We start from the raw sequence: 27,666 nt of genomic DNA on the forward strand, positions 1-27,666 counted from the left end.
TGAAGAATACAATAAGAAACATGAAGAATGAGAAATAAAAAATTATAAAATTCTTTCATGAATTTTTTCTATGGTTGAGACTAAGATTAATGCTAATATTTTAAAATTCAAGAAGGCATCTCAAGTTTGGGAATATCTTGAGAGGATATATACCTCGAGAGATTTATCTCACAAATATTATCTTTAAAAAAATGCCTTAACCCTTCAACAAGGAGAAATGACTATTAGAGAATATTTTGCCGAATTATCATCTATTTGGGATGAACTCATTCTCCTTGAACCAAAGTGGAGTGGAGAAGCCATTAAGCTACGGTACAAACAATTAAATTTTTTTTTCCAATTTCTTGAATGGGCTTAGACCCGAATTTGAGCAAATAAGATATTCTCTTTTATTTTCTTTCACGTCTCCACCTCTAGAAGATGTTCTCACTAAGCTAAGTGGAGAAGAAACTCAAATAGGAATGAGTAAATCCAACCAAAGTGTTCTAGTTATACCTTCAATCAAAGATGAGAATGAAGAAGCCTATGCAGTTTCTAGACTGAGAAATAATTTAAAAACCTATAAACATCCTCACTTCAACAAATTTCAAAATCAAAATCAAGGAGTAAGTGAAGAAGGTGGTCAAAGTGAAAGATGAAACCAAGGAAGGGAGTATGAAGAAATTATTTGTCATTTTTGTAAAGAACCGGGATACATTAAGCCAGTTTGTTCAAAGTGGAAGAAGAAGGTAGTCATGTCTACCACATTTTAACCACACAAGGAGGAGAGTCCATCTACTTTCAACAATGGAGCATTATTATTGAGTCAAGTCATGGAGGATCTTCAACCCCTCTTCAAAGGATCCATTTTCAGTATCGCCATATCAACTTCTTCTCCTCTCGGTAAGATTCTTTGGCTTTTAGATTCAGGTGCGTCCTTTCATATGACTTCAAATATTTTTGCACTCTCTAAATACACAAAAAATGTATTACCTTCTTTTGTTTCAATCGCAAATGACGCTTCTCTTGAAATCAAAAGAGTTAGAAACTTTGAAAAATAAGATTTTTTTATTTCCAAAGTTAGATTTATACCAAAATTAAATTTAAATTTGCTTTCGGTCTCTCAACTCTCGAACCATGGATACGATGTTATGTTCTTATCAAATAAATGTTGGGTACATAATCGTTGGTCCGAGAAGTTGATTGGGGAAGGCTCTAGGAAAAAAGATCTATACTACATGGAGTTTCTACAAATTTCAAAACATTCTTTTTGTAATCTTGCCCAACATAAAGACATAAATGTTTGGCATAAAAGACTTGGGCATCCCAATGTCATCAAGCTTTCCTATCTACATTTTGTTAAAGATCGTTGTAAAAGTGACTTCACTTGTAATGATTGTATTCTTGGAAAAATGAGAAGTTGCCTTTTGAACAAAGATCTATGTTCACAACCAAACTATTTGAACTTGTGCATTTGGATGTATGGGGACCGACACCCGTCATATCTAAAGGAGGATTTGCATATTATGTTATTTTTGTTGATGATTATTCTAAATATTGTTGGATATATTTCTTTAAGCATAAACATGAGGTTTTTGAAGCTTTTAAGACATATCATATGTTGATTAAAAATCAATTTAATGGTAACTTAAAAATTCTTTGAACCGATTTCGAAGGTGAATATCTTTCAAATAAATTTAAAAATTATCTTGAAGATTATTTATAAAAAATCTTGTCCCAAACACCTTAACAAAATGGTTTAGCCGAAAGAAAACATAGACATATAATTAAAACCACGAGAACTTTGTTTATTTCTCAAAATATTCCTAAAAGATTTTGGGTCGAAGCGGCTCTTGCATCCGTTTATCTTATAAACCGTCTTCCTTCAAAAAATTTAAATAAGATCTCACTTTTTAAAATTTTATATAAAAAAAGAACCCGATTATAATAGATTAAGAGTTTTTTTATGCAAATATTTTGTTCTTACCGACAAAAATGATAAACTCTTACCAAAAGCCATCCCTTGTGCATTTTTTGGATATTCCGAAACACAAAAAGGGTTTAGATGCTATGATATTAAAAATGATAAATTATATGTTTTTAAGAACGTAACCTTTTTAGAAAATGTTAGTGGTTTTGAATAATGTGAACCTCATAGAGATAATATAGATTATTCTTTTTTGTTTGAGTTGTTATCTAGAAATGCTGATGTTTCTAGTGATGATGAAATCCTATATAATGCTCCTAGTGATGATGAAAATATAGAAGAGAATAACAACTCTCCTTATTAATCTTTTGAACAACCTACCAAAGTAGGAACATCCATACACATAGAGATAAAAACACTTTTAGAAGTGCAATTGAGAAATATAGTGAAACTACCTCCATAACTAATTCTCGTAGAACCGAAAGAGCTAAAAGAATTCATTCTAGATTTATATCTTATAAATCTTTTTCACCTAAACATAGAGCATGCCTTAGCGCCATTCATTCATATGTGGAACCTAAAAACTTTGAAGCCAATAAAAATGTAGAATGGAGGGAAGCCATGGATAATGAACTTAGAGCTCTTAGAAAGGCTAAAACTTGAGAATTTCAAGATCTACCTAGTGGAAAGAAGGCAATAAGATGTAGGTGAGTTTTTAAAGTCAAGACCAAGTGATGGGTCTCTTGAAAGATATAAAGCCCGTCTAGTTGCCAAAGGGTATAGTCAAGAATATAAAATAGAGTATGATGAAACTTTTGCTCTCGTTGCGCGTGTGGTTATTGTTAGGTGTCTCATTACTATTGCCTCAATTAAAAAATACAACATATATCAAATGGATGTTAAAAATGCATTTTTAAATGGTGACCTAAATGAAAAAGTCTATATGGATGCACCATATGGATGTTCCTAAAGGTAAAGTTCTTCGTCTGCAAAAATCTCTTTATGGTTTAAAACAAGCTCTCAAGGCTTGGTATGATCGATTTAATAACTTAATGATAGAAAACGGTTTTACTTTGTGTGTTATACTGACACTGCCTTATTTGTCAAGAAATCCAATGCAGGAATCATAATTTTATTAATTATTATATGTTGATGATATGCTAATTATAGGTGACGATGCTAAAGGGATTAAGAGTATCAAGTCTATATTAAAAGAAAATTTTGAAATGTCAGACTTAGGTTTTTTGACATACTTTTTAGGCATAGAAGTTGCCTATTCTCACAGGGGTTATTTCTTATCTCAAACTAAACTTGCATTTGAGACTATTGACAAGTCAGGAATTACAGATAATAAGATTTGTGAAACCCCTGAAGTGGTAGGAACAAAGTTAAAGATTGATGATGAGATTCTTCTAAAAGATCCCACTCCATACAGGTAACTTGTTGGATCTTTGATGTATCTTAGCATCACTAGACCTGATATTTCACAGGTTGTATATGTTGCAAGTCAATTCTAGCATGTTCCTACATCAGTTCATATGAATGCAATTCTTTGAATTATCAGATATATAAATGGATTCATAAATAAGGGAGTATTTTTATCTTCATCTTCTAAGTTAAATTTAATTACTTATACTGACTCTGATTGGCGAGGTGATCCAAATAACCATCACTCCACCACTATTTTTTGTGTGTTCTTAAGTGAATCATTAATTTCTTGGAGATGCAAGAAGCAACAAAATATGTCCATGTCATCTACTAAGGCCGAATACCGAGCCATGACAACTACAACCATAGAGATTGTTTGGATTCGTTAGTTGTTGAAAGATATGAGGGTTCATGTTCAAGGACCCACGAAGTTGTGTTGTGATAACAAGAGTGCAATTTATATTACCAAGAATCACATTTTTCATGAGCGCATGAAGCATATTGAGATGGACTACCACTATGTTAGAGAAGAATATCTGAAGAAAGTCATAGATCTACCTTATGTAACATCAGAATATCAACTGACTAACTTTTTTACTAAGGCGCTCTCTTCTCTTAAATTCAATTTTCTTCTTAGCAAATTTTCGGTTATTACACCGTAAGTTTGAGGGGGGGTGTTAAAATTGTAACTCATATATATATATATATATACCCACTAGGGGTAAAATAGTCTTTTAACATGTAACACGCATATTCAAATGAATATGTTTTTTTTTTATTGGAGGGGTCCACCATAGAGATGTTGGAGGGGCTCCAACGTCTCTTAGGGAGCCCCTCCTTGGGTCCCTTGTTGTCTATAAATAAGGGGTATTGCCCTATGTAATCTTTAAGCTTTGTAAAGCTCTCTTTCTCAATAAAAGATTCTTTTTTATGCCTTTGTGCATTTGTGCTATTTTGTGAGTGTTATTTTGTGCCTTTGTGCACATATTTTCCATTGTGAATATAGTGGGTTAATCGAGTCTTTTTTGAACTTGATATTCTTAAAAGATATTTTTACAACTGCTCCTGGTGATAATAATGCCTAACAATACTGTTGTAGCATGCAACATTGTTGTACAAGTCTCATGGTATTGAAAACAACTTAGGGCCTGTTTGGAATTTAGGAACTGGGATAGGAGTTAATGCATTTGGCAAAAAGTTGGTCAAACTATGACCTGGTGGCTGTTTGGAAACTGGTAGCTGGGATGAGAGTTAATGCATTTGGGATGGGAAGTTGCAATGTATTTACACTAAAGCATGGCATTGACAGCTACCACCTCCAAATACAGGATTTGGCAACTGCCACTTCCTGAAATGCCATTTCCCATCCCAGCTACTAGTTTCCAAACAGGGCCTTAATGAATTTGGACATGCATTTTTTTTTTCAGTCAATTCAGGACAGGAAGGCCTGGGGTGATCAATGATTGACCTCCGTTTAGTTTATCAATTACCTATGCTACCTATACCCGGTGAATAACATGGGATTTATTAGATATAAGTGCCCCAAGCCATGGATCTGCTTTTTTCTTCTCTTCCTGTTACTTGACCCTACTAGTTATGGTTATTGTAGCAATTGTTTTAGGTATTGGCAATTACAGAAATATCACTAAGCGATCATCTTGTTATTATCAGTAATAGTTGCAACACTATGATACAGAAATAGTAAATACTGTAGTATTAGTAATTTCTATTGGAAATTTCCATATTTCTTGTTTAATCTCCCCATTATAAATTATAGAAGTGACAGTTTCATTAGAAATCCTCATGTCCTGACTGGCGGGCCTTCTCTTCAATATGATTCAATTGACTTCTTTTATGTAGTCCCATTTTGTGTTTCCAAATTTCTTTCCACCTTCTTTGTTCATTTTCATAAGCCACATATTTGTTATTATAGACTTTTTTATGCTTGACGGTTTTTGTATACCACAGCAAACATTTGCTATCTGATTCTTACATTAGCCTGTCCACTGATTTTCATTCTGCATTTGTGTTGTATGCATACATGCATACAAATGTTTATATGTGCTTTGAGCATGCATGCAGAGTTGCAGACACTGACGCAAGTGAAATTGATCTGACTGAGATATTATAGAAATTCTCTCTAGAGGAACGAAAAACTACCAGTATGGAATTTTTTTCTGATAACAACTACCAGTATGGATTTGTTTTTTAAGATGATAAAGCTAGGATTAGGCAGACCCCTACCCGCTCATTGCAACATAGGGAACATTACATCTCAGAGTGAACAAAGTCTCCCAGAAACCAGTGCTGAGCCACATCACACTAGGACTAGTGGAAGCCATTCTAGCCAAACATTAGCTATATGATCACAAGATTTAGGAACTCTATGAACTAACATACGATCGAATTGAAACAAGCAATCCATGATGTCCTTGGTCACCCGATCTGGCCTACCTTGCCCCTCTAGCTGCTGATTAATAATGCTCACCACATCTCTGTGCGGCGATTCTAAATTTACTTTTCTTGAAGTCAACTTGATTAAGAATTTTCTTCCACCATGTCCGCTCCTCTATGGATTGGTAACAATGACATATAAACTAAACTGCATTTTTTCAGTATCTAAAAGAAGCGAATATACAAACTAGACTGCATTTTGCCTGTCCATGGCAGACTGGAGTCCTGAAGAAGCCATTTGGTTGGTCTAAGTTTGGACCTGCATAGGTTCTTCTTGGTATGCACTACTTATTGCATTTTGTAGGGCTAATAATGGGTTGTTTTAGTACCCTTTATTAGTTATACCATCTGATGTATACACCGTAAATTAGCACACACCAGTTTGCAGAGCATCTCCCTGAACGAATCCATGTAACTTGAGTCCACAAAGAATAGAGGCCAAATTGGGCAAGCTTTTTTAGTACATTAGTATGTTAAACTGATCCATCTATGGATCGGTAACAATGATATACAGACTAAACTGCATTTTGCCAGTATCTAAAAGAAGTGAACTTAAAGCATACGAAAAGCACTTTACCAACCGTATCCCTTCCATTTCAATGGTGAACATGCTACATTGCCTTCGGATCATCTTTAGATTCTTTACCAACTGATGCAACTCTTGCTCTCAACCAGCGTGATAAATTGATCAGGAAGGGTGTGTAAACGAAGTAGCAGGTGCATGTCCAAGTGACTAACCCCTGATCATAAAAGGGAAAATTTCATAATTTTCCTTTCCTAAATACCAATTAAAAAATGAGGCGGATTGTCCAGGAATCTTACCTCACCAAAAATTTCAATATTTGAATTAGGATAGTACCACAGATGCCATAACCTGGAGAAGTAAAGGCACAATTGCAAAATTTTCATAACCAATAAAAGTAACGAGAGAAAGCATTAGCTGCAACAACAATTAGAAAGGAGGAGAAGGTACTTGATCAGTGGAATCTCTGCTACTGGGCACCCAATACCAACAAGGGATGCTATTGCGAACCCCAACCATGTACCATCCATAAAAAACCATATGAACTCTGCCAAAGCAAACAATGCATAGGCTTCAACGTTCGCTGGTACACCAACCTTGTACATCTCAGCACTCAGCTCTATGAAAAGCACAAGCAACCTGGTTCATCCAATGATTAAATCCAGTATTTTACTACTTCCAAAGTCTCTATTTGCTCCATTCAATCCTATGAAATTTATATCTTCAAACTCCAGCCAGCACTGCAGCATGTCTTTCTAAGCTCACAGAGCAAAATGAAAACTTACAACAGTGACATTGATGTTTTCTGTAGGCTCCCTTCTGGAGCTTTTGTTTTTGCATACACCCTTTCATCCAAAAATAGTCGCAGCAATCCAACAGTGCAGTAGAATGCTCCAAGCAAGGGAGGAACCTGGTTCAGTAGCAAAGAGGTCTTACTCAAATTTCTTCTTGAAGCCAAAGATGGATGAATATATCAGGTAGCTCCAACAACCAACTGATCAAGTCAATTAAAATCTTACCCAAATGTTTGTATGAATGGGACCAATATCAATTGATCCATTTTGGTAGATTTGAAGCTGCACCCTAGAATGGATAGCATCTACAAGGGGACCCAAAAAGAAACCTGAACCGAAAAGAGTGAGAGAAATGGATGGCCAGGTTCGGTTTAGAGGGGCTTTACCTTCTGATTTGAGAGAGCAAGTGGGTGCTAGCGGAGAAAGGTTGAGTCTTTTAGGATGGTTGACGTTTAGGGGCAGGGATGAGGAAGCGAGAGAAGCAATGCGTGCCGTCATCTTCTCTTCGTTTCTATGGGGGAATTCAAGAGCTGATGCTCCTCATAAACTAGGAATGTCCTTTATTTGGATGTTTGGAAATTTGAAAGGTGAAAAGTCAGAGAGAGAGAGAGAGAGAGAGAGAGAGAGAGAGAGAGAGAGAGTCTTGTGTGGATGAGCTAAATTTTGACAATTCACTATTATATCCAGAAATTTTTGAACCATCGCCCGAGTTAGGGGCAGAAAGGCAGAGAATTCTTAGACCAATTGTGGGAAAGAAAAAGCTCACGATTAGTGCTCTGGAATGCATAAGGAAAAATAATAAATTTCACAGACAAAGAAAATAAGAATGAAAATTTAATAAGATAAAGAAGAAATAAGAAAGAGTGAAGAAAGAAATTGCCCTCATGATTGGGGCATTGTTGTTGGAAGAAGAGGAACGTCTGTTGGATTTGAAACCTTTGAGTCTAAGGACCCAAACAACCCAAATACTTCTTCATGTGATTGGGCTTGAACCCTCACCAATGGGTTTAGGTTTAGGGAACGGAACCATGCCTTCAGAAAATTCTTTATTGCATGATCTTACATATCATTTTCCCTTTTATCCATGGATAACTAGATCATCACTCCCCAAGTCCATGTAATGGAATGAAAATAAAACTTAAAACTTGTAAATATAGAAATTAAAAACCCCAAAAAAATAAAAAACACAAAATCAATAAAAACTAAAAATTGATATCAATAAAAATGAGAAAAATCTAAAAATCACTAAAAATAAAAAAAATCTAAAAACTCCTTAAAACTTGAAAATTTTTAAAATTTCTTAAAGAGCTAAAAAATACTCTAGAAAAAAATGGTATTTCCAAATTAACAGCCCGTACAATGATATGGGAAAAAAATTCTAAGAAGTGTTAAAGCCCATTTTGAAATCTTTTTATGTCCTTGGAGTGGACAAGCCTAAGCAATTCATCTACAATTTGCATAAATAAGAAAATCCATGATTACCACGTCTTGCCTGATTCATGTTTCCTGACCTAGTTCTTTCATGAATTTGGATAAAAATTGAACCAGGGGCAAGAACAACTTTTGGAAATTTTCATAAAAATTCTCAAGTTTTATGAAAAGATGTTATATTCTACTATTTCTAAAACAATGATTCTTAAATCCTGTCAATTATATTCGAAATCTAAATAAAAAGAATTATCATGAATAAGAAAACCTGCATTGTTAGTTCATTCAAACTAATTCAAAGCAAATCGTTGTAAGTCCGGAACCATGTTGATGACCAACTCTATATGTTCAAGAAATAAAATTAATGAAATCTTAAAAGGCCTAATCTCTAAAGCATTGGGTGTGAGGAAGTGACAAGAGAGAGAAGAAAAGCCAGGAGAGAGAGAAAGAAGAAAAAGAAAAAGAGGAGAAAAAACATGCATATGAAAAAGAGAGCGCATAGAGCACAAAAAAGTGAGGCATGAGAGGTGAACTTAGGCCAATGCTCATCCCGAGTAGGTTCCAATTATTTGTCTACCATAATGGTAGAGATTAGATTAGTACACAAAATGCACAAGGCACAAAGCTTAAAGCATGAGAGGTGCACTTAGGCCAAGGCTCCCAGGAAGGTTTAAATCATATGGCTAATATAGGTTGGATTAGAATGTCGTGTGTGAATGGAACCTCTCCTAGGTTAGCTTTTATGAGGCTCATGACTATCACAAACTAGGGAGTGGCAAAAGAAATAAAACCTTTTGAGTTTAAGCTGAAAAGACATTGTTTATATTTCTTAATATAAAGAGTTCTTTATATGTGGAATCCCAGTTTTGTGGCCAGGTGTCCTAAGGGATTAATTGGGTAATACAGATCCAACTAAAATCAGATTGACATTGGAATTGAATAGAGCGGAGCATGAAGAGAAGGATCAGAGCATGGAGCTAAGCAGGTCAACATTAAAAGGACCAGGTCCAAAGGAGACCTCAAGGGGCAACCATCCAAGTGGGCCCCACCAAGGGAGGTCGACCTTTCCTATTGAATGCCCTATATAGACGTGTAAGGGGCTTTATGAAGGGATTTGGGTGTTACCTAAGGGCCTAGTGGGTTCTACTTAGGGGACTCTTGGGAGTTTGCATTTTAGTTAATATTTCTTGTTATTTTCATTATGGTTTAAATGTTTTTGTTAAGGCCTATATATATGGCCTCTACCTTGTAAGTAGAAAATGAAAAATTAGATATGAAGTTGAGGTTCCTCTCTCTCTCAAAATCGTTTCCTCTTTTAAGGGACATCTCTCTCTCTCTCTCCCTTTGGCCTTCCTCAGCTCTACCCTTGGACCCTCATAGGCTCTCTTTTTCTAGCCTAGGTCTCTTGTAAGTCAACCCAGCGAGACTTAGTGCAAGCTTAAATCTGAACCTTGCAACAACATCCAGTAATTTGGTGGAACCAGCCCGTGTCAGCCAAATCAACTTCTCTGGACAATCTCCCAATAGTGAACCCTTAGACAACCTTCTAAACCAACCTTCAAAACCCTGGTAAGTCATCTAAGTCTAAGCCTTAACCCAAAACTTAGTCTTAGCCTCCTTAGACCTATTAACCTAGCTACAAATTCAATATTTTGTTGTTGTGATTTGTTGAATTTAACCCAATATCCAAACACTTTTCCTAATCCTGATCTAGTCCAAGCCTCCAAAGTTAACCCTATATACAACAACTTGTCCTTAGACTACCCACCAAAAATTGAATCCAAACTCATTCCCAGTGTGGAGAAATAAATCTGACATTGAAACCTATTTTTACCAAATCCTAGTTGAGAATCAGTCTAGACCCAAACCCATTTTCTGTGTTTTCCTATTTTTATCTCCCTGACCTTAAAGTCCCAGAACAATTTTAACCCAACCTTCTCTAGCATATCCCAAGCCTTTTTCTAATTTTTTCATATTTTTCATACTGGTATTTTGAGATAAATAAATTAATCTCTTAGAGTCTGTCAGAATCCAAACAAAACCTTGTCCCTAAAAAATCTCAAAATTTCCAAGAATTTTACCCCTCAAACGATAAGCCCTAAAATCTTGATATTTTTACCCAAGCTAGCCTAACCTATCTAGAATCCCTTCCTATTTTTTTAATATGTTATTTATTGTGAATTGAGAGATCCAAATTTTTGTACTAAACTATGTCAAAACTCAAACTGAACCCAAACCTGTTTTAGCCTACTCGACCTAACCTAGACCTAGGTTCAAACCCAGACCTACCTGTGACAAAACTGATATCAAAGACAACCTGGTGTAACCCATGCCACTAAAAAAGAACCAAGACACTCCTCTAGGGATGAACCCCAAACTCCTCAACAATTTCATAGAGGACACCAATGCAAGGATGGGTGGTGTTGAGAATCGCGTAGCGGGTCTCAAAACTGCCATCTTATAAATCACCAACCAAATGCAACATTTGCAAATGATGCAATATGGAGATGCAACAATTCCAGTCTACCAACGGAGGTGGCAGATCTCATGAAGAAGAGAATGATGAATTAGATGAGGACTCCATTCTTGGAAGACACCCCAGAGGCCAGCAAGGCGAATCAAGGTCTCCCAACATGCAACATGTGTGGTAATTGGTCTGAATCCTCATTGATTAGAGCATTTGTTGGAGGTCTTAGAGAGGACATAAGGTTGAACTAATGGCCTTAGACTCTCAAAGCTTCGAAGAATGCTTTGTCAAAGCAAGAGTAGTGAAAGAAAGAATAAAGAAGTTGGCTCATGTGAAGAGGCCAAATCGACCCCCGGATGGATATGAAAACCCAAAATTAGGACCAAGTTTCAAAACTGGGTTTCTTTCAAAGGCCCAAATGGCAAACCAGAGAAGTAAAGGCCTTTGTTACAATTGTGATGAAAAATGGATTCTGGGGCACAAGTGCAAAACCTTAAACATGTTTTTGGTATGCAAGAGCGATAAAGAAGAAGAAGAAGAAGAAGAGTCAGGTGATTCGGTTAAGGAAATCGAGCAAGGTCATAGAATATCTTACCATGCCTTGGTTGGGGTATCCATCTTAAACTCTATGTGATTTAGAGGACATTAAAACAGGGAGAGTATGAAGGACCCATAACTTTATAAGGAAAGATCTTATGCAAACCATGGGCTGCTCAACAAAGGACCAACTGCAATATGAACTCACGGTGGGAGACGGGAGTCACCTCAAATGTTGGTATGTTTGCATGAGAGTCGAGTTGGATCTCTAAGGATCCAAGTTCGTGGTGGACTTCTATGTGCTGCCCATGAAAGGTGCAAATATGGTGCTTGGGTTGAGTTGGTTGCGGACCATGGGCAAGGTTCAAAGGGATTTTTATAAGATAAAAATGAGCATCGACCAAGCCGAGAAAAGGGTGGTGTACACTTTATCATTGTATTTTTAAAAGGATAATTTGATGAAAAATATTTATGAAAGTTGGTCACCAAACTTTAAAAATCTAACTCACAAGTAGTGAGAACCGGGATCGAACTCGAGGAACGGGTTGATAAAACTTCATATTCCACTCAAAGCGAATTTGTTTATTGCCTTAAAAAGAAAAATTAAACTAATTAAAAGTAATTATGAAATAAGAATTAAAGGATTATTACAGACTTCAAATAATGCTGAAATTGAAATTAATTTGAAGCTTAAATATGGTAAAAAAGGCCCTAATTAACTAGGAATTAAAAATGCTAAAAAAAAACTAAAAATGAAGCTTCTTCACATTTGCTTCTTCACTTTAACTTCAAATTCACTTCACTTCAATCATGTGGAATCAACAAATGGCATCATCTCTTGAAAAAACAATAACAAAAACAAACGAAATGCAAAATCTACACTAATTTGAATTACTACACGAAATTATAATTCTACCACTAGTTATTATAGAATTTCTTATCAGAATAGATTTCTGTAATTTGACAGAATTAGATAGCAATTGAATTTAGATCCTTCTCAAAATTTTTAGATATGTTCTCAAAATATAAATGAAAATAATTCAAATTATAGAATTGTAAAACTCAATGTAGAACTCAATTTATTAATAAATGAACAATTTCAAAACTTTAGAAATTGTTGTCAAAATTTCTGATAGCTTACGATATTTAACTAATTTAGTCTAGAAAAATAGATTGAAAATGAATAAAAATTTCACAAAAAAATTAGATTCATTTATGAATCCAATCCATTTTACGGATTTGTATTTGGCATCCGGAAGCTCCAGATATATCAAAAACAAAAACAGAAAAAATGCAGGAAATAAAAGTTGCAGAAAATAGAGATGCCAAAATATACGTCCGAAAAAAGCTTAGAACGTCCCATCAATCTAAATCCGATCATGCTGAATTTTTTCAAAGAAAAATTAGACTCAAACATGAATCAGATCCAATTTATGGATCATAATTTGGATTCTGAAATCTCCATTTATGATAAAAACAAAAAGCTATAAAAAAATTCCAGAATTTCACACTTTGATCTATTGCATTAGATCAAAGAATGAACACTTCTAAATTCATGGAATCAGATCTAATTACTTAACTAATCTAATTCTAAAATATCAACAAAGAAACAAGAATTAAAATGCAATAATTGAAATCTAAACTATGAGATGGATTTATCTAATGCTCTAATTGAATTGAGATCAATCAAGCATAGATCCCCATCTTGTTTTTAGATTTTTTTAAGAACAAAAAGAAAATTGATCTAAAAGAGAAATTACAGTAAACAAAGCAATTATAGAACTTAAAAAATGCATAAAGATCAAATTAGAATAAATAAATAAAAATGAAAACTAAAATTATATCAATTTTACAAAGAGAGGGGTAAAGAAAACTCACTAAATCGTTAGATCTAGTGAATTCGAGGAATGAAGGTGAAGAAGAGGGGCCTTCAACGAATTGGATGATTCCAGATCTCTTCCGAATTAGCTTTCAATTAGATCTCCCTTGCTGAATGAGAAATGATAAAAGAAGAGAAGAAAAGGAGGAGGAAGAAGAAGAATGAGAAAAAGAGCAAGAGAGAGGCTAAGAGGAATTCTTAGAAGGGATGAAGAAGAAGAAGAGAGCTAGCGTAAAATGGGCTAAAGACCCCTTTCACTCAGCCCTAAGCTTTTTATTTATACTAAATTTTAGGTTAAAAACTATTTATAATTAACTTCTTAAAAGTTTTCTTATTTATAAATTAGTACTTAACTAACTAGATTTTGCAAAAAGAGGGTTTGACGTCAATTCAAGATGAGTTTCTAAAAATTATGAAGTGGGTTTGGGTTTAAGTGTTTGCTAAACACATTAGCATTGGATCCAAGATCCAATTAATGTATTTTGGACTGGATCATGGTCCAAATTTCCTTGGGATTCGCTCTAAAACCGTAAAATGGTCGCAACTTTCTTATTTTAACTTCGAATTCTGCAAGATTTAAACGTGACTTCTTTAACTCTGAAACATCATAAGAATGAATTGTAAACCAATAAAATACACTTAAATGCATGATTTATGTATTAAGAATGGATGCATTATCATGCATTTTCAAAGGGCTTGCCTCAAGGGCCATAAACCCAAGGGAGATGATAAAGTGGGTTTTGGTGAAGCCCTTAAGATCTATAGAGCTACTTAAGAAGCTCTACATAGCACCATTATGATGAAGGGCCCACAAGAAGTCAAAAGGCTCAAAGAAATGCAACCCGAAATACAAGAGATCCTTGACCAATTCAAGAAAGTGTATATCGAGGTCATTGGCCTACCACCCAAAAGGTCTCCAGACCATCATATCACTCTCATCCCAGGTGCTGGACCTGTGACTAGGGATGGCAGTGGGGCGGGGCGGGGTGGGGGACAAGGTTTCCACCCCCGCCCCGCCTCAAAATTTTATCCTCCACCCCCGCCCCGCCTCCGCGGCGGGGATGGATTTTATCCTCCACCCCCGCCTTCATCCCCGTTTCATGTCCTCCACCCCCGCCCCGTCCCCGTCCCCGCCCCGTCCCCATCCCGCCCCATCCCCGTCCCCGTTTGTCAAATTGCATCCCTACTTAGAAATCATTCACGCTAATATTTCAGTTAATGATAAATGAATTTATCCACATGGAAAACATGATCTCCCCGCCTTCATAGCCCAGACAAAAATTAGATTTTACTTGTGCCTAGTAAACTAATACATAACATCCATGGATCATGCTCTAGAAGATATTGAATGGATTCAGTTCCTCATCCTCCAATTTTTTCTGAACTGGAGAATATTATTTAATAATTAGAAAAATGAATATGCAAATAAGTTGATCTGAAATGTTAAAAAAAATTAAGCCAAATCAAACAACCACAATAAATGAAAAAATTAACCTATTGAAACCTGCTTTATAATCACAGAAAAATGTGTCCACTATATGAGAAGATTTGACAGCACAAGCAAAACCACAGAGTGCAACACAAATTTAAAACATGAAGGTCCAGAAAGAAAGCAGGATGAAAATATTGCCCTTATGCTTCTTCAGAATGTCAAGCAAAACCCTAGTCCAGTAGCCACGATAACTTAGATTACCAAGATCGGAGAGTGGTCTCTCAGGTGTCCCAACCTTACCTTCTTTTTTTGATAGTTCATACGCTGACAAACAAACAATGCATCAGCCATGTCAAAAGTTGTTTTTAAGATCTCAGAAGATGTCAAACAATGCATCAGCCATGGAAGGAGGGAGAGATCGTGTCGGCCAACGGTGGTCGGTGTCGGCAAACGGTGGTCGGCGACGGCCAACGGTGGTCGGCGACGGCCCAACTCCAATGATATTGCGGATGGGGAAGGAAGGGGAAGAGGCGACGACCCGGCTCGGTGGCTCCAGGGTTAGGAAATTAGGGAAGGGAGTTAGGGTTAGTAAACATGTAGAAAAATATAAAGGGTTGGGGGCGGGGATGGGGCGGGGCGGGGCCGGGACGGGGATGGGCCGGGGGCGGGGCGGGGATGGGCCGGGGCGGGGGAACATGCTAGTCCATCCCCGCCTCCACCCCCGGACGGGGATGGATTTTAACCTTCGTCCCCGCCTCCATCCCCGTTTCATACCCTCCATCCCCGGTCCAAACGGGGCGAGGCGGGGCGGGGCCCCGCTTTCCCCCGGTCCACTGCCATCCCTACCTGTGACTGTTCATCCCTATCAGTATGCACGTTCTCAAAAGAATAAAATTGAAAGACTTGTTTGGGAGATGCTTGATAGCGGGGTGATCCAACCCAGTTCAAGTCCTTACTCATTACTGATTCTCTTGGTGCAGAAAAAGAACAACACTTGGCAATTTTGCGTGGACTATAGGGCCTTGAATGCCGTGACATTGAAGGACAAGCATCCCATACCCATCATCAATGAGTTTTTGGATGAGTTGAATGGGGCCCAAGTCTTCTCAAAGATAGATCTTTGATCTGATTATCATCAAATCTAGATAGTGGACGAAGACATTTAGGACTCATGATGGACAATTTGAGTTACTTGTAATGCCCTTTGGGCTAACCAATGCCCCCGCCACATTCTAACAGATTATGAACGGTGTATTTCGAGATGTGCTTCGCAAATATGTCTTCATATTTTTCGACAACATATTAGTCTATACCATCTAGAACATGTAAGGGTTGTTCTTTAAACCCTGAAGGAGCACCAATGCAAAGCCCAGAGGTCCAAGTGCAGTTTTAGACACTCAAGAGTGTCCTACCTTAGTTACATTGTCGACAAGCAAGGCATGAGCATGGATCCCCCAAAAAATAAGGTGATGCTCTATTGGCCAAAATCGACATCCCTCAAGGTATTGAGAGGGTTCCTTGGGCTCACCGGTTACCACCAGAGGTTCATAAGAAATTGCGAGATTATTGTTACACCATTGATTGCTATGTTGAAGAAAAATATTTTTGCTTGGTGCGAAAAGTTTGAGCTTCCTTTCGAATGACTCAAGCAAGTCATGTGTAAAGTGACTATATTGGCTCTATCAAACTTCTCCAAAGAGTCCGCGATCGAGATTGATGCTTGTGACAACGGAGACGAGGCAATGTTAATGTAAGAAGGTCATCCCTCGGCTTTCCTAAGCACGAGTCTTTTCAACCATGCCAAGGCACTCTCCACTTATGAAAAGGAAATGCTCACAATAATATTGGAGCTTGAGAAGTGGAGGCCGTATCTTTTGGGAAGGCACTTTGTGGTTTGTATCAACCACAAAAGCCTCAAGTACCTTATGGAGCAAAAAATCACTATCACAATCCAACAAAAATGGGTAGCTAAGATGATGGAGTATGACTTCGAGTTGCAATACAAGAAGGGAGTGGAGAATCAGGTAGTCGATGCGTTATTTTGACAAATAGAGGAAGCGACGACAAGTGGCTTCTTACCTAGCAGACTAGGCAAATTCCAAGGCAGAGGGGATGATACATATCTAACTAAAACCGGATCCACATTAGCGTTGGATGGAGCAGAGCAGGAAGAGATCCGACCCAACTCAACATTGGATGGATCCGAGCAAGGAGCTATGTGCATCAACATTGAAGGGATCGGGTCCAAAGGAAACCCCAAGGGCCAGCCAGCCAAGTGGGCCTCACTAGGGGAGGTCGACCTTCCTTATTGAATTCCCTATATGGACATGTAAGGGGCTTTATGAAGGGATTTGGGTGTTACCTAAGGTCCTAGTAGGTTCTATCTTTCAGACTCTTGAAAGTTTTCATTTTAGTTAATATTTCTTGTTATTTTCATTATGGTTTACATGGTTTTGTTAAGGCCAATATAGGGCCTCTACCTTCTAAGCAGAAAATAAAAAATCAAATATGAAGTTGAAGTTTCCCTCTCTCTCTCTCTCTTCAATGGGTCCTAGGCCCTTGTCTATTCTCAAGTAGGCTCTCTCCTTTGAGCCTGGGCCTCTTGTAGGTTAACCCAACTGGATTTGGTATAAGCCTAAGTTTGGACCATACAATAACATCAAGTAATTCAATGGAACCAACCTGCATCTGCCAAATCAACTTCTCTGAACCATCTCCCAGTCGTGGACCCTTAGACGTCCTTCTAAGACAACCTCCCAAACCTTGATAAGTCAGCTAAGCTTAAGCCTTAACCCAAAACTCAGTCTTAGCCTCCTTAGACCTATTAGCCCGACCACAAGTTCAATATTTTGTTGTTGTAAAATATTGAATTTGACCCAACTTCATCTGAATGCTTCTCTCAATCCTGACCTAGTCCAAGACTATAAATTTAACCCTAGATGCACTACGTGTCCTTAGACTACTCACCAAAAAATGGATATAACTCATTCTCAGTGTGGAGAAATAAATCTAACACTAAAACCTTTTTTTACCAAATCCCAGTCCAGAATCAGTCCTAACCCAAACCCATTTTCTATGTTCCCCTATTTTTATCTCCCTGGCCTTAAAGTTAAGAACTCCAAATTTTAACCCAACATTTCTTAGCTTGTCCCAAGCTTTTTCTTAATTTTTTATATTTTTCTGATCGATATTTTGAGAGGAATAAATTAATCTCTCATAGCCTGTCAGAATCCAAATAGAAACTTGTTCCAAAAAAATCCCAGAACTTCCAGGAATGTTACCTCCCAAATGACAAGCCCTAAAATCCAGATATTTTTACCCAAGCTAGCCTACCTATATAGAATCCTCTTCTAATTTTTCAGCATTTTATTTGCTGTGAATTGGGAGAACAAATTTTTTTTTACTAAACCGTGTGAAAACCTAAACCAAACCCTCACCTGTTTTAGCCTACCCGACCTAACATAGACTTAGGTTCAAACCCAAACCAAGAACGTAACACTGGGCAAGACCAATTTGTTAAGATTAAGCCAAGAATCAGAAAGAAAAACTAAACTTTGAGGATCATAGTGGGTCCCTTATCCATAATAATTCTCGAGAGGAGGATTAAACGTAAAATTGATTGGATTAAATAATCAATGCCCAAGAAAAGATAAAATATTCCATCTTAAATGAAATAAGAGATCTTTTCAAAGAGAATTTTGAAAATCAAAGGCAAGAATGAAATGAATAAAGATCCTTCAATCATAGATCTTCTCCCCAAAAATGCAAATGAAAAAAGAATAGGTAAGCTTGTCTACCCTGAGCAAGAGATTGTTTTTGCCAAGAAGGAAAATCACAAGTTTAGCCTACTTTGATTTTGAGAAACATCAACCTTCTCCTAAAAAATTTGTATATTCCATCTTTTTACAAACTGGGGCAACCTTGGCATCTTGAGCTACGAAGTCTCCTTAAAAGGAGTCTTTGCTCGAAATTGCTTGAACCCTTAATTTTCATTAAAATGAGAAAATTTTCAATCAAGCCCATGATTTTTAGTACCCCCATCACATCTTAAGGGAAGTCTTGTGTTGTTCGCACTTCCAGAAAGTGCATTGCCTCATTATCATGGATAGAGGTTCTCTTTGTAAATATTATAAATAACAAAATCCAAAAATAAAAAATAAAAATTGAAAAAAAAAAATCGTCATAAAAATTCTTGATAAGCTCTCTTTGATCAATCATAAACATACCAAGAAGCAAAAAGAATCGAAAATCATGAAAAACCTATAAAAATCATGAAAATAATGATAAAATCAATAAAAAACAGAAAATTCATGGAAAGTTCACAAACAATAATATAATCACCCTGAAAGCGATATGAGATTTTAAAGAACATACCTTAGCCTCTACTCTTCTGAGCAAGCTACCTCATTTTGATAAACATGTTCTTTTTTTTGGTTGTTTTTTGGACAAGAACCCCTACAACCCACGAGCATCCATGCTAGTTGGTGCATTTCTCTAAAAATGAGAAGAATCCAAAACAATCATCAAAATCTCATCAGAATTTTTCTAATCTTTTGTCTTTCTCTATTGGATCTTGTTCAGTTCTGGCAAAGCCAATGTAGTGCCTTTGTGCCCACTCTGCACCGACCGTGTTGGACATGACTTTTGAACAAGTTGCTAAACTTTTCTGGGCAAAGCTAGTGTAGAGCAGTTGTGCACCGACTTAAGTTCAGTAGAACCTTGGCTCAGTCCTGACAATGCCAACAAATGGCCCACTTTGCACTGACTTTGAACAAGACCTCCTAAACTCACTTGGATGAGTGTCAGGGGACCCTCGGGTAAGGTTCAATATTTCTCCATAAAAAAATACTAAAATCAAAACAAGACTATAAGAACAATATCACAAGAACAAGACAAGAATTAAAATCATTGTCCTTGCATTCTCTTATTACAAACAAACCACCAGCATAGTTTGGATAAAAAATTTGGGTGTGTTAACTTCTTTGTTATAAACGGAGCTTCACATGCTCGATACCAAAGAGGGGCATCCTTTGACACCCAATTTTTTTTTGAGTTCTCAACCAACATTTGTGTTGTCCCTGACTTAGTCAATGTCATAACTCATCTAAATTGAGATGCATGTTCATACTCTAAAGAGCTAGGTTGTGAACTTTTTGAAAGGAAAAAAATTCTTGAGAGGCACACGGAAACATATCAAAAAATACTCACATACTTTTAAAGAGCATTTTTAAAAGTCCCATTTGATAAATAAATTTCAAAGAATATTTTTGATACTTTTTAGTGTTTTTGTGACTTTCAAAAGAAATCTAGTTTTACTGAATTTTGAACTCATAAATTAACATCCTAAACTTTTCAGCTTTTCAATGAACCAAAAAATCACTTTGATTGAACATCGTAGTGAAAAGTTATAGCAAAAACATGTTTTTTGTTTAAAAGACTTGTATGTAAAGTCGAGCCCATTTTGGTGGCATTTTTGACATTTCAAATGATCTAGTTTGATGTGAAGCCCAAAAGACCGATTATAAAGGAATATGTTAGCTTTTAAACACACCAAACCACTCATCAAATGAACTTGTAAAAATCAAGATATAAGCATTTATCTGAAGTGTTTCTGAATGGGTCTAGGCTGTTATGGGTTTCTGATCTGACCTAGATCCAGATCCATTGGGTTAGCGCTAATGTTACCCACTGATGGCAACCTAATGGATTTGGATCAGGTCTGGACCCAATTCAACAAGGTGGCATAGACCTAGTAGGATCGGTGCCGGTGCCTCCCCCTAGCATCAACCTCTTTGGATTGGACCCGATCTATATTCGACCCAATTACGCAGGTGGGAGCCAGTGGGAAGCACTGGCGCCAACCTGGGTCGGCACCGGTGTAGTTTAAAATGCCATGGTTTCCCCAGTAGACAAGCTTAGCTATTCTTTTACCATTTACATCTTTTGGGAAGAAGATCCATGATTGAAGAATCATTATTCATTTTATTCTTGCCTTTGATTTTGAACATTCTTTTGAAAATAGTGATTTGAATCTCTTATTTCATTTAAGGAATATTCTATCTTTTCTTGAACATTGATTTTTTAATTCAATTAATTTTACTCTTAATCCTCCTTAATATAATTATTATGGATAAGGGACCCACTAAGCATCATCAAAATTTAGTTTTTCTTTGTAATTCTTGGCTTAATAATAGAGAATTAGTGCTGCCCCAATTAAGTCCTAGGACACCTGGTTGCCAAACTGGGATTCCACGGATGAAGAACTCTTTACGTTAAGAATTAAAAACAATGGCTTTTTGGCATAATCTTGAAAGGTTTTTCTCTCTTTTCCACCCCCTGGTCCAAAACTGAACAATCATAGGCCATGAAAGTCAAGTCCAGGAGAATGCCTTTCACACACATTTTTTTAGTTCAATCTCTACCCTCATGGTAACCATTTGTTCAGAACCAACCCGGGCTGAGCCTTGGCCTAAGTGCACCTCTCATGTCTTTTCGATATTTCTGGTGCTTTATGCATTTTATGTGCTAATACAATCCCTACCTTCATGGTAGTCATTTTTGGGACTTTCTCGGACTGGGCTTTGGCCTATGTGTACATCTCGTACCTCACTTTTGGTGCTTCGTGCATTTGTGTGCTCCTTTTTTTTATGCGTGATTCTTTTTTCATGCTTTTATTTTTTTTTTCTTCTCTACTCTCTCACTCTTCTTTTTCTGCTCGCACATGATGCTTTTCGAGATCAGGCCTTCTATGATTTCAACATTTTTATTTCTTATGCAAATAGAGTTGGCACCAACATGGTTCCTTAGTGGACTTACACTGATATCTAGAAGCTTGACGCGAACCCCACCAATTTATTATTACTTTCTTCAAATTAGTTTGAATAAACTATCTGCCGCACTATGGGTTTTCTTATTCAAGATAATTTTTTATATTTGGATTTCAAATATAATTGATAGGATTTAATATAGCATCTTTTCATGAAATTTGAGATTTTTCTGAAAATTTCAAAAAAAAGTTGTTCCTGGATCATGTTATTTCAATCTAAAAATATGATCTTAATTCATGAAATTTTTGTGCATTATGGGATGTTGATTTTTTATGCCCTTGAAAAATATGCTTATATGTCACAATCACATGATTCAAAACTCATTTTCTACTAAACAACTTTGTAGATATATTTATAAGGTCTAATCTACAAAAAGAATCTAAAAAATATGAAAACAAGGTGATTTATACTCAATAGTAGTTCAGTGCCTTCAATACTACCAGTACATATAGGGTCACTAGAATATGAGAACTAGAATTATGGGCATTTCCAACACTTTTTTTGCAAATCCAACCATGTGGTTGTTATTGGCATGGTGGATTTGATAGGAATCAACCATTGTATCCTGTGTTTTTGATGAAAAAATGCAATTTTTGAATGCTTGAATATTTATCAAGATTATGAGCCATTGATCTTAAAGCCTTAAAAAAATCTCTTTTATGCATCAAAACTGGAGGATTCAATAGAGGGTTCTTATAAAACCAAGCATGCAGATCACATCTTACATATAGATTCAAGAGAAAAGAACAACAAATTTATAAAAATCTCGGTTCACACATTAGTCCTCATATTCTAGTGATTATATATATATATATATATAGCTGAGCTGATCCGGTACGCTCAAATATATAGTCAGCAGCGTTGCATACTCAAATGTATTTTGGTGATTGTGACACTGAAATCTGGTTTAAGGCAGGAGGGTTTAACATCCTCTACCAATGTACAATAATTGATCAGATAATTTTTCACTCATTTTGACCTGAAACACACTATATCTTTTAAACTTGCATAATTCCATCAAACGTTGAAAAATGTTTGGAAAATTGCCAATGGCACCAAACTATTAGGTGCAGCAGCACACCAAAAGTGTGCAATCACATTGCACTAGTAGCCCCATTACCACCTTTCTTTTTTCTTTCCTTTTGTAACCGCTATTTCTTGTCAATTTCAAGTGTTAGAACGATATTCCTGGATCATAAAGTGGCAATATCGAGAGGTCTCCCATTCGAATCCTATGATGGCTTTTACATTATTTTTCCTTCACTTGGAAACTGCTGGCATCCAGGAGTATCTAGATTGGTGTGGGATTATTAATGTTTGTGTGTGCACGTGTATGTGACTTAAATCGCGAGGTGTAGCAGAGCATATCCAGTACTCAACGTGGTAGCTTTCAAAAGTACTCACCCAATGACTTGACTCCACATTTCCCGTCCCCCTTTTGCAAGAATTAAGATTAAGTGCCATCACATTGCACAAATGCAATGTGCCCTGTTCGCTGCACCTGAGCATCCTCCCTCTGTTTCTAGCCCCCCACAGCTGACAAGCTATACGACAGCAGATGCAGTGGCACGTTGCATTTGTGCAATGTGATTGCACTGGTCTGCCCTCCTTTGGCAGAGTATTCTTTCTGTGGGTTTCATTGGCTCCCAAACTCGGGAAGTCCTCGCTTCTGATTTAAGTTTGGTTGGCTTTTGGTTTTGCACTTATTGCTAATGTCATCTCCTTTATGCTCTGTTGGAGCACTTGTTTTGTTTCTATCTCTCCTTTTTCTCCATCACCTTGGCAGGGTGACGTGGCCTCCCCATGTCCATGTCTATAGTATTTTTGCTAATTCTTTCCATCTTCAATGAATTTAATTTGCTTATCTTTCAAAAGAAGAATCCCTATATGGCCATCTTCTAGCCTACCTAATTTCTTGTCAACGTCAAACAGGAAAGAATTAGTGAGGTGAAAACCAGGAGCGCCTGCGTTTTGAAAATATCAAGTCATGGAAACTGTAAGCACCCAGTTTTACGCTGTCAGGACAGCGACCACAAGTATGGCAGGCAGAGCCAGTGGGCTAGGTTTCTGATCGTGAGGGTGGTTTCTCCATATAAATATCAAAAAACTGTGAGCACCCATTTTTTGGAAAATATCATTCATAGTCATGGATTGCTTGCATGTGCATATGCTTATGCACATGTCTATATATATATATATATATATATAGTCACTAGAAATGAGAACTAATGTATGAACCGTGATTTTCATGAATGTTTTGTTCTTCTCTTGAATCTAACGGTACAAATGTGATCTACATGTTTGGTTTTATAAGAACCCACTCTTGAATTTTCTGATTTTGGACGAGATTTTTTAAGGCTTTAAAATCAATGGCTCATACTCTATAAATATTCAAGCACTCAAAAATTATATTTTTTCATCCAAAATACACGATCTAATGGTTGATCCCTAGCGAATTCACCATGCCAAACACATCCACATGGTTGAATTTGCAAAAAAAGTGTTTGAAATACCCATATTTTTAGCTGTCATATTTCAGTTCTCATGGGCTACTAGAATATAAAAACTGAAAATATGAGAACTATCGGGTGAACCGAGACTTTCATGGGATTTTTATTCTTATCTCTTAAATCTGACCATATTGTTGTGATCTACATATGCTTGGTTTCACATGGACCAGCTCTTGAATCATCTAGTTATAATGCATAAGTAGGAGGCTTGAAAATCATCAGCTCAGAATTTTCATGTGTTTGAGAATCCAAAAATTATGTTTTTCGTCAAAAAATCATGATTTACTGTAAACAGTTAGCAAATTCATCATGCCAGTCGGATTTGCAAGCAAGTGTGCACTCTCTCTCTCTCTCTCATATATATATATATATATATATATATATGAGAGAGAGAGAGAGAGTGTGTGTGTGTGTTCTGTGGCTGTGATCCTGGACACTTTGAGTATAGGTGCACCCTACAATCATTTCTGTGGTTTGGATTCTTTAACGGTTGAGTATGGGTGCAATCTACCGATGTCTCCGCCATTCCTTGTGGATAGGTAACAGTTAGCTGGTGACAATGCCCAGTTGCCACTTTTTAGGCCCCCCCAACAACGGAAAGCCTAATGAGTGGGTGATCCTGCAAAATCAAGGGGCCGGTTTTCCATCTTACAGCGACTGCTCGGATTCTAGTTCTCTTTTCATTTTAAGCCACTTTGGCATTAAGAGGGTGTAATCCATTAGTGCCCGCTAGCCAGACTAACGGCTTTAGCCATGCTGGATATTTGGTGCTAGCCTTTGCAAATATATACACGCACACACGAAAACCCGTATCTTCAAACTGGTTTTCGTCAAACTCGGGTCAGATGCGCGGCTGTGTGCCGCGCATCTACAAATTTTTTATTTTGTACCTTTAGTGGTGGTTTTTAACTCCGCCTGTGTAGTTATACACTGCCGGTCCCAAGCCCGGATAAAGGAGGAGGGTTGCGGTAGGCCTGTGACAGCCAGCATAAAAACTTTGTCATATCCTATGAAAATGAACCAATATGAGAATTTCGTTGGGGCGTTCCCTACTGAGCGACGCGCTGTACTCTCTAGGCCCGGAGGCAGTGATAAATGTGCAAGGGTTGCTAGGTCGTCGCCCAGAAGCGACGCGTCACACCGGCGCCCGGGTGTGGTGTCAAATAGGCAAGGGTTCCCTCACTTTGTTGGACGGGTGGGGGTAAAGAAGTTAGTCCAAGACCATAAAATTAGGTTAACCACTTGGAATATAGGGTCTTTAACTGGTAAGTTGGTAGAGTTAGTAGATGTTATGTGTAGGAGAAATATTGATATTTTATGTCTTCAAGAGACCAAATGGGTAGGTGAGAAAGCTAAAGTGATAGAACCTTGGGGATATAAGATTTGGTATACAGGAATAAATAGGAATAGGAATGGAGTAGGGATTGTTATGAGTCGTCAGTTTATAGATAATGTAGTTGAGGTCCGTAGGAAGGGTGATAGAATTTTACTTATTAAATTAGTATTAGGTACGGATATTATTAATATTATTAGTGTTTATGCACCTCAAGTAGGTTTAGATGATTCCATTAAGCATCAATTTTGGGAAGATTTAGATGGAGTAGTACAAGAGACATCTTATGGAGAAAAGCTTTTCATCGGCGGTGACCTTAATGGACATGTAGGCATTAGTAGGGATGGATTTGAGAATATCCATGGAGGCTATGGTATAGGAGAAAGAAATGAAAGTGGAGAAAGGATTTTAGATTTTTGTTTGTCCTATGATATGATCTTAGCAAACACTTGGTTTAGGAAGAGGGAGTCTCACCTAGTAACATTTAAAAGTGGGGTTAATACGAGTCAGATAGATTTTTTCCTACTTAGAAAGAGAGATAGGGGTTGTTGCATCGATTGTAAGGTTATACCAGGAGAAAGTGTAGCTACACAACATAGAGTCTTAATTTTAGATCTTAGAATTAGACAATGCCGCAAAAGGGATAGACATAGGATAGATCCTAGAATTAAGTGGTGGGCACTGAAAGGAGCTAAACAAGGAATGTTTGTAGAGCAGGTAGTTAAGGAAGTTGATTGGTGTCTCGAGGAGGATTCAGAATCAATGTGGAATAAGATAGCGGGTGGTATGAGAAAAGTAGCTAAGGAGGTATTGGGTGAGTCTAAAGGCGGTGCACCACTAGGTAAGGATACATCATGGTGGAACTAGGATGTCAAATTAGCTATTAAGGTTAAAAGAGAGTGTTATAGAAATCTAAGTAAGAGTCGTGATAATGAGAATTTGGAGAAGTATATGATAGCAAAGAAGGAAGCTAAAAAAGTTGTTCGAAACGCGAGGGCTAAGGTATATAAGGAGGTTTATGACAAGTTGGATACCAAAGAAGGCGAGAAGGATATTTATAGGCTTGCAAAGATGAGAGATAGGAAATCGAAGGATTTGGGTATGGTTAGATGTATCAAAGATGAAACGCAAAGGGTTTTAGTCAAAGATGAGGAGATTAAGGAGAGATGGAAAGATTATTTTGATAAGCTATTTAATGATAGTCATGCTCAAGATCTTGGAGACTTCTCCATTCCTTTTCATGAGATAAATCGTGACTTCATGCGCAAGATTCAAAAGAAAGAAATTGCAGAGGCTTTGAAGAAAATGAAGTCAAGAAGGGCAGTTGGCCCAGATGGTATACCTATCGAGGCTTGGAAATGCTTGGGAGAGAAAGGTTTAGAATGGTTGACAAATCTTTTTAACTTGATTTGGCGAACAAATAAGATGCCTAATGAGTGGAGGAAGAGTACTTTGGTGCCTTTATATAAGAATAAGGGTGATATACAAGATTGCACAAACTATCGTGGTATAAAACTCATGAGTCATACTATGAAACTTTGGGAGAGGGTGATTGAGTCTAGGTTGAGGAAGGTTGTCATGATATCGGAGAATCAATTTGGTTTTATGCCTGGAAGATCAACTATGGAAGCTATACATCTTCTTAGACAACTTATTGAAAGATATAGAGAGAGGAACAAAGATTTGCATATGGTTTTTATTGATTTAGAGAAGGCATACGATAGAGTACCTAGGGACGTTCTCTGGTGGACAATGATGAAGAAAGGTGTTTCTCTCAAGTACATTAGTATAATTAAAGATATGTATGAAGGAGTAGTAACCAATGTCCGCACTTGTGGAGGGGTGACAACCAATTTTCCGATAACGGTTGGGTTACATCAAGGATCTGCTTTAAGCCCTTTCCTATTTGCGATAGTGATGGATGAGCTTACGAGATCAATTCAAGAAAATGTACCGTGGTGTATGTTGTTTGCTGATGATATTGTTTTGATTGATGAGTCTAGAGCTGGGGTTAATGCTAAGTTAGAATTATGGAGACAGACATTGGAAGCTAGAGGTTTTAAGTTGAGTAAGAGTAAGACTGAATATATGGAATGTCGGTTTAGTAAGCAACGAAGTAGTGATGGGAGTGTAGTGAAGCTTGGTGAG

At 37.1% G+C, this 27,666-nt stretch overlaps 1 protein-coding gene across 1 annotated transcript; it reads right to left on the reverse strand.

Moving 5' to 3' along the window:
• Positions 1-6,231: 6,231 nt before the first annotated feature.
• Positions 6,232-7,641, reverse strand: LOC149839485 (insulin-induced protein). The gene is made up of 5 exons (XM_090004141.1): positions 7,331-7,641; positions 7,097-7,221; positions 6,762-6,950; positions 6,611-6,662; positions 6,232-6,528 (listed from the first exon to the last, which is right to left on the reverse strand). The coding sequence occupies exons 1-5, from the start codon at positions 7,601-7,603 to the stop codon at positions 6,400-6,402; spliced, it is 768 nt and encodes a 255-aa protein (XP_089860267.1). The 5' UTR covers positions 7,604-7,641; the 3' UTR covers positions 6,232-6,399.
• Positions 7,642-27,666: the final 20,025 nt, after the last annotated feature.

The sequence above is a fragment of the Nuphar pumila genome, chromosome 4 (assembly GCF_984573655.1).
Source record: "Nuphar pumila chromosome 4, dmNupPumi1.hap1.1, whole genome shotgun sequence".
NCBI classification, from domain to species: Eukaryota; Viridiplantae; Streptophyta; class Magnoliopsida; order Nymphaeales; family Nymphaeaceae; genus Nuphar; species Nuphar pumila.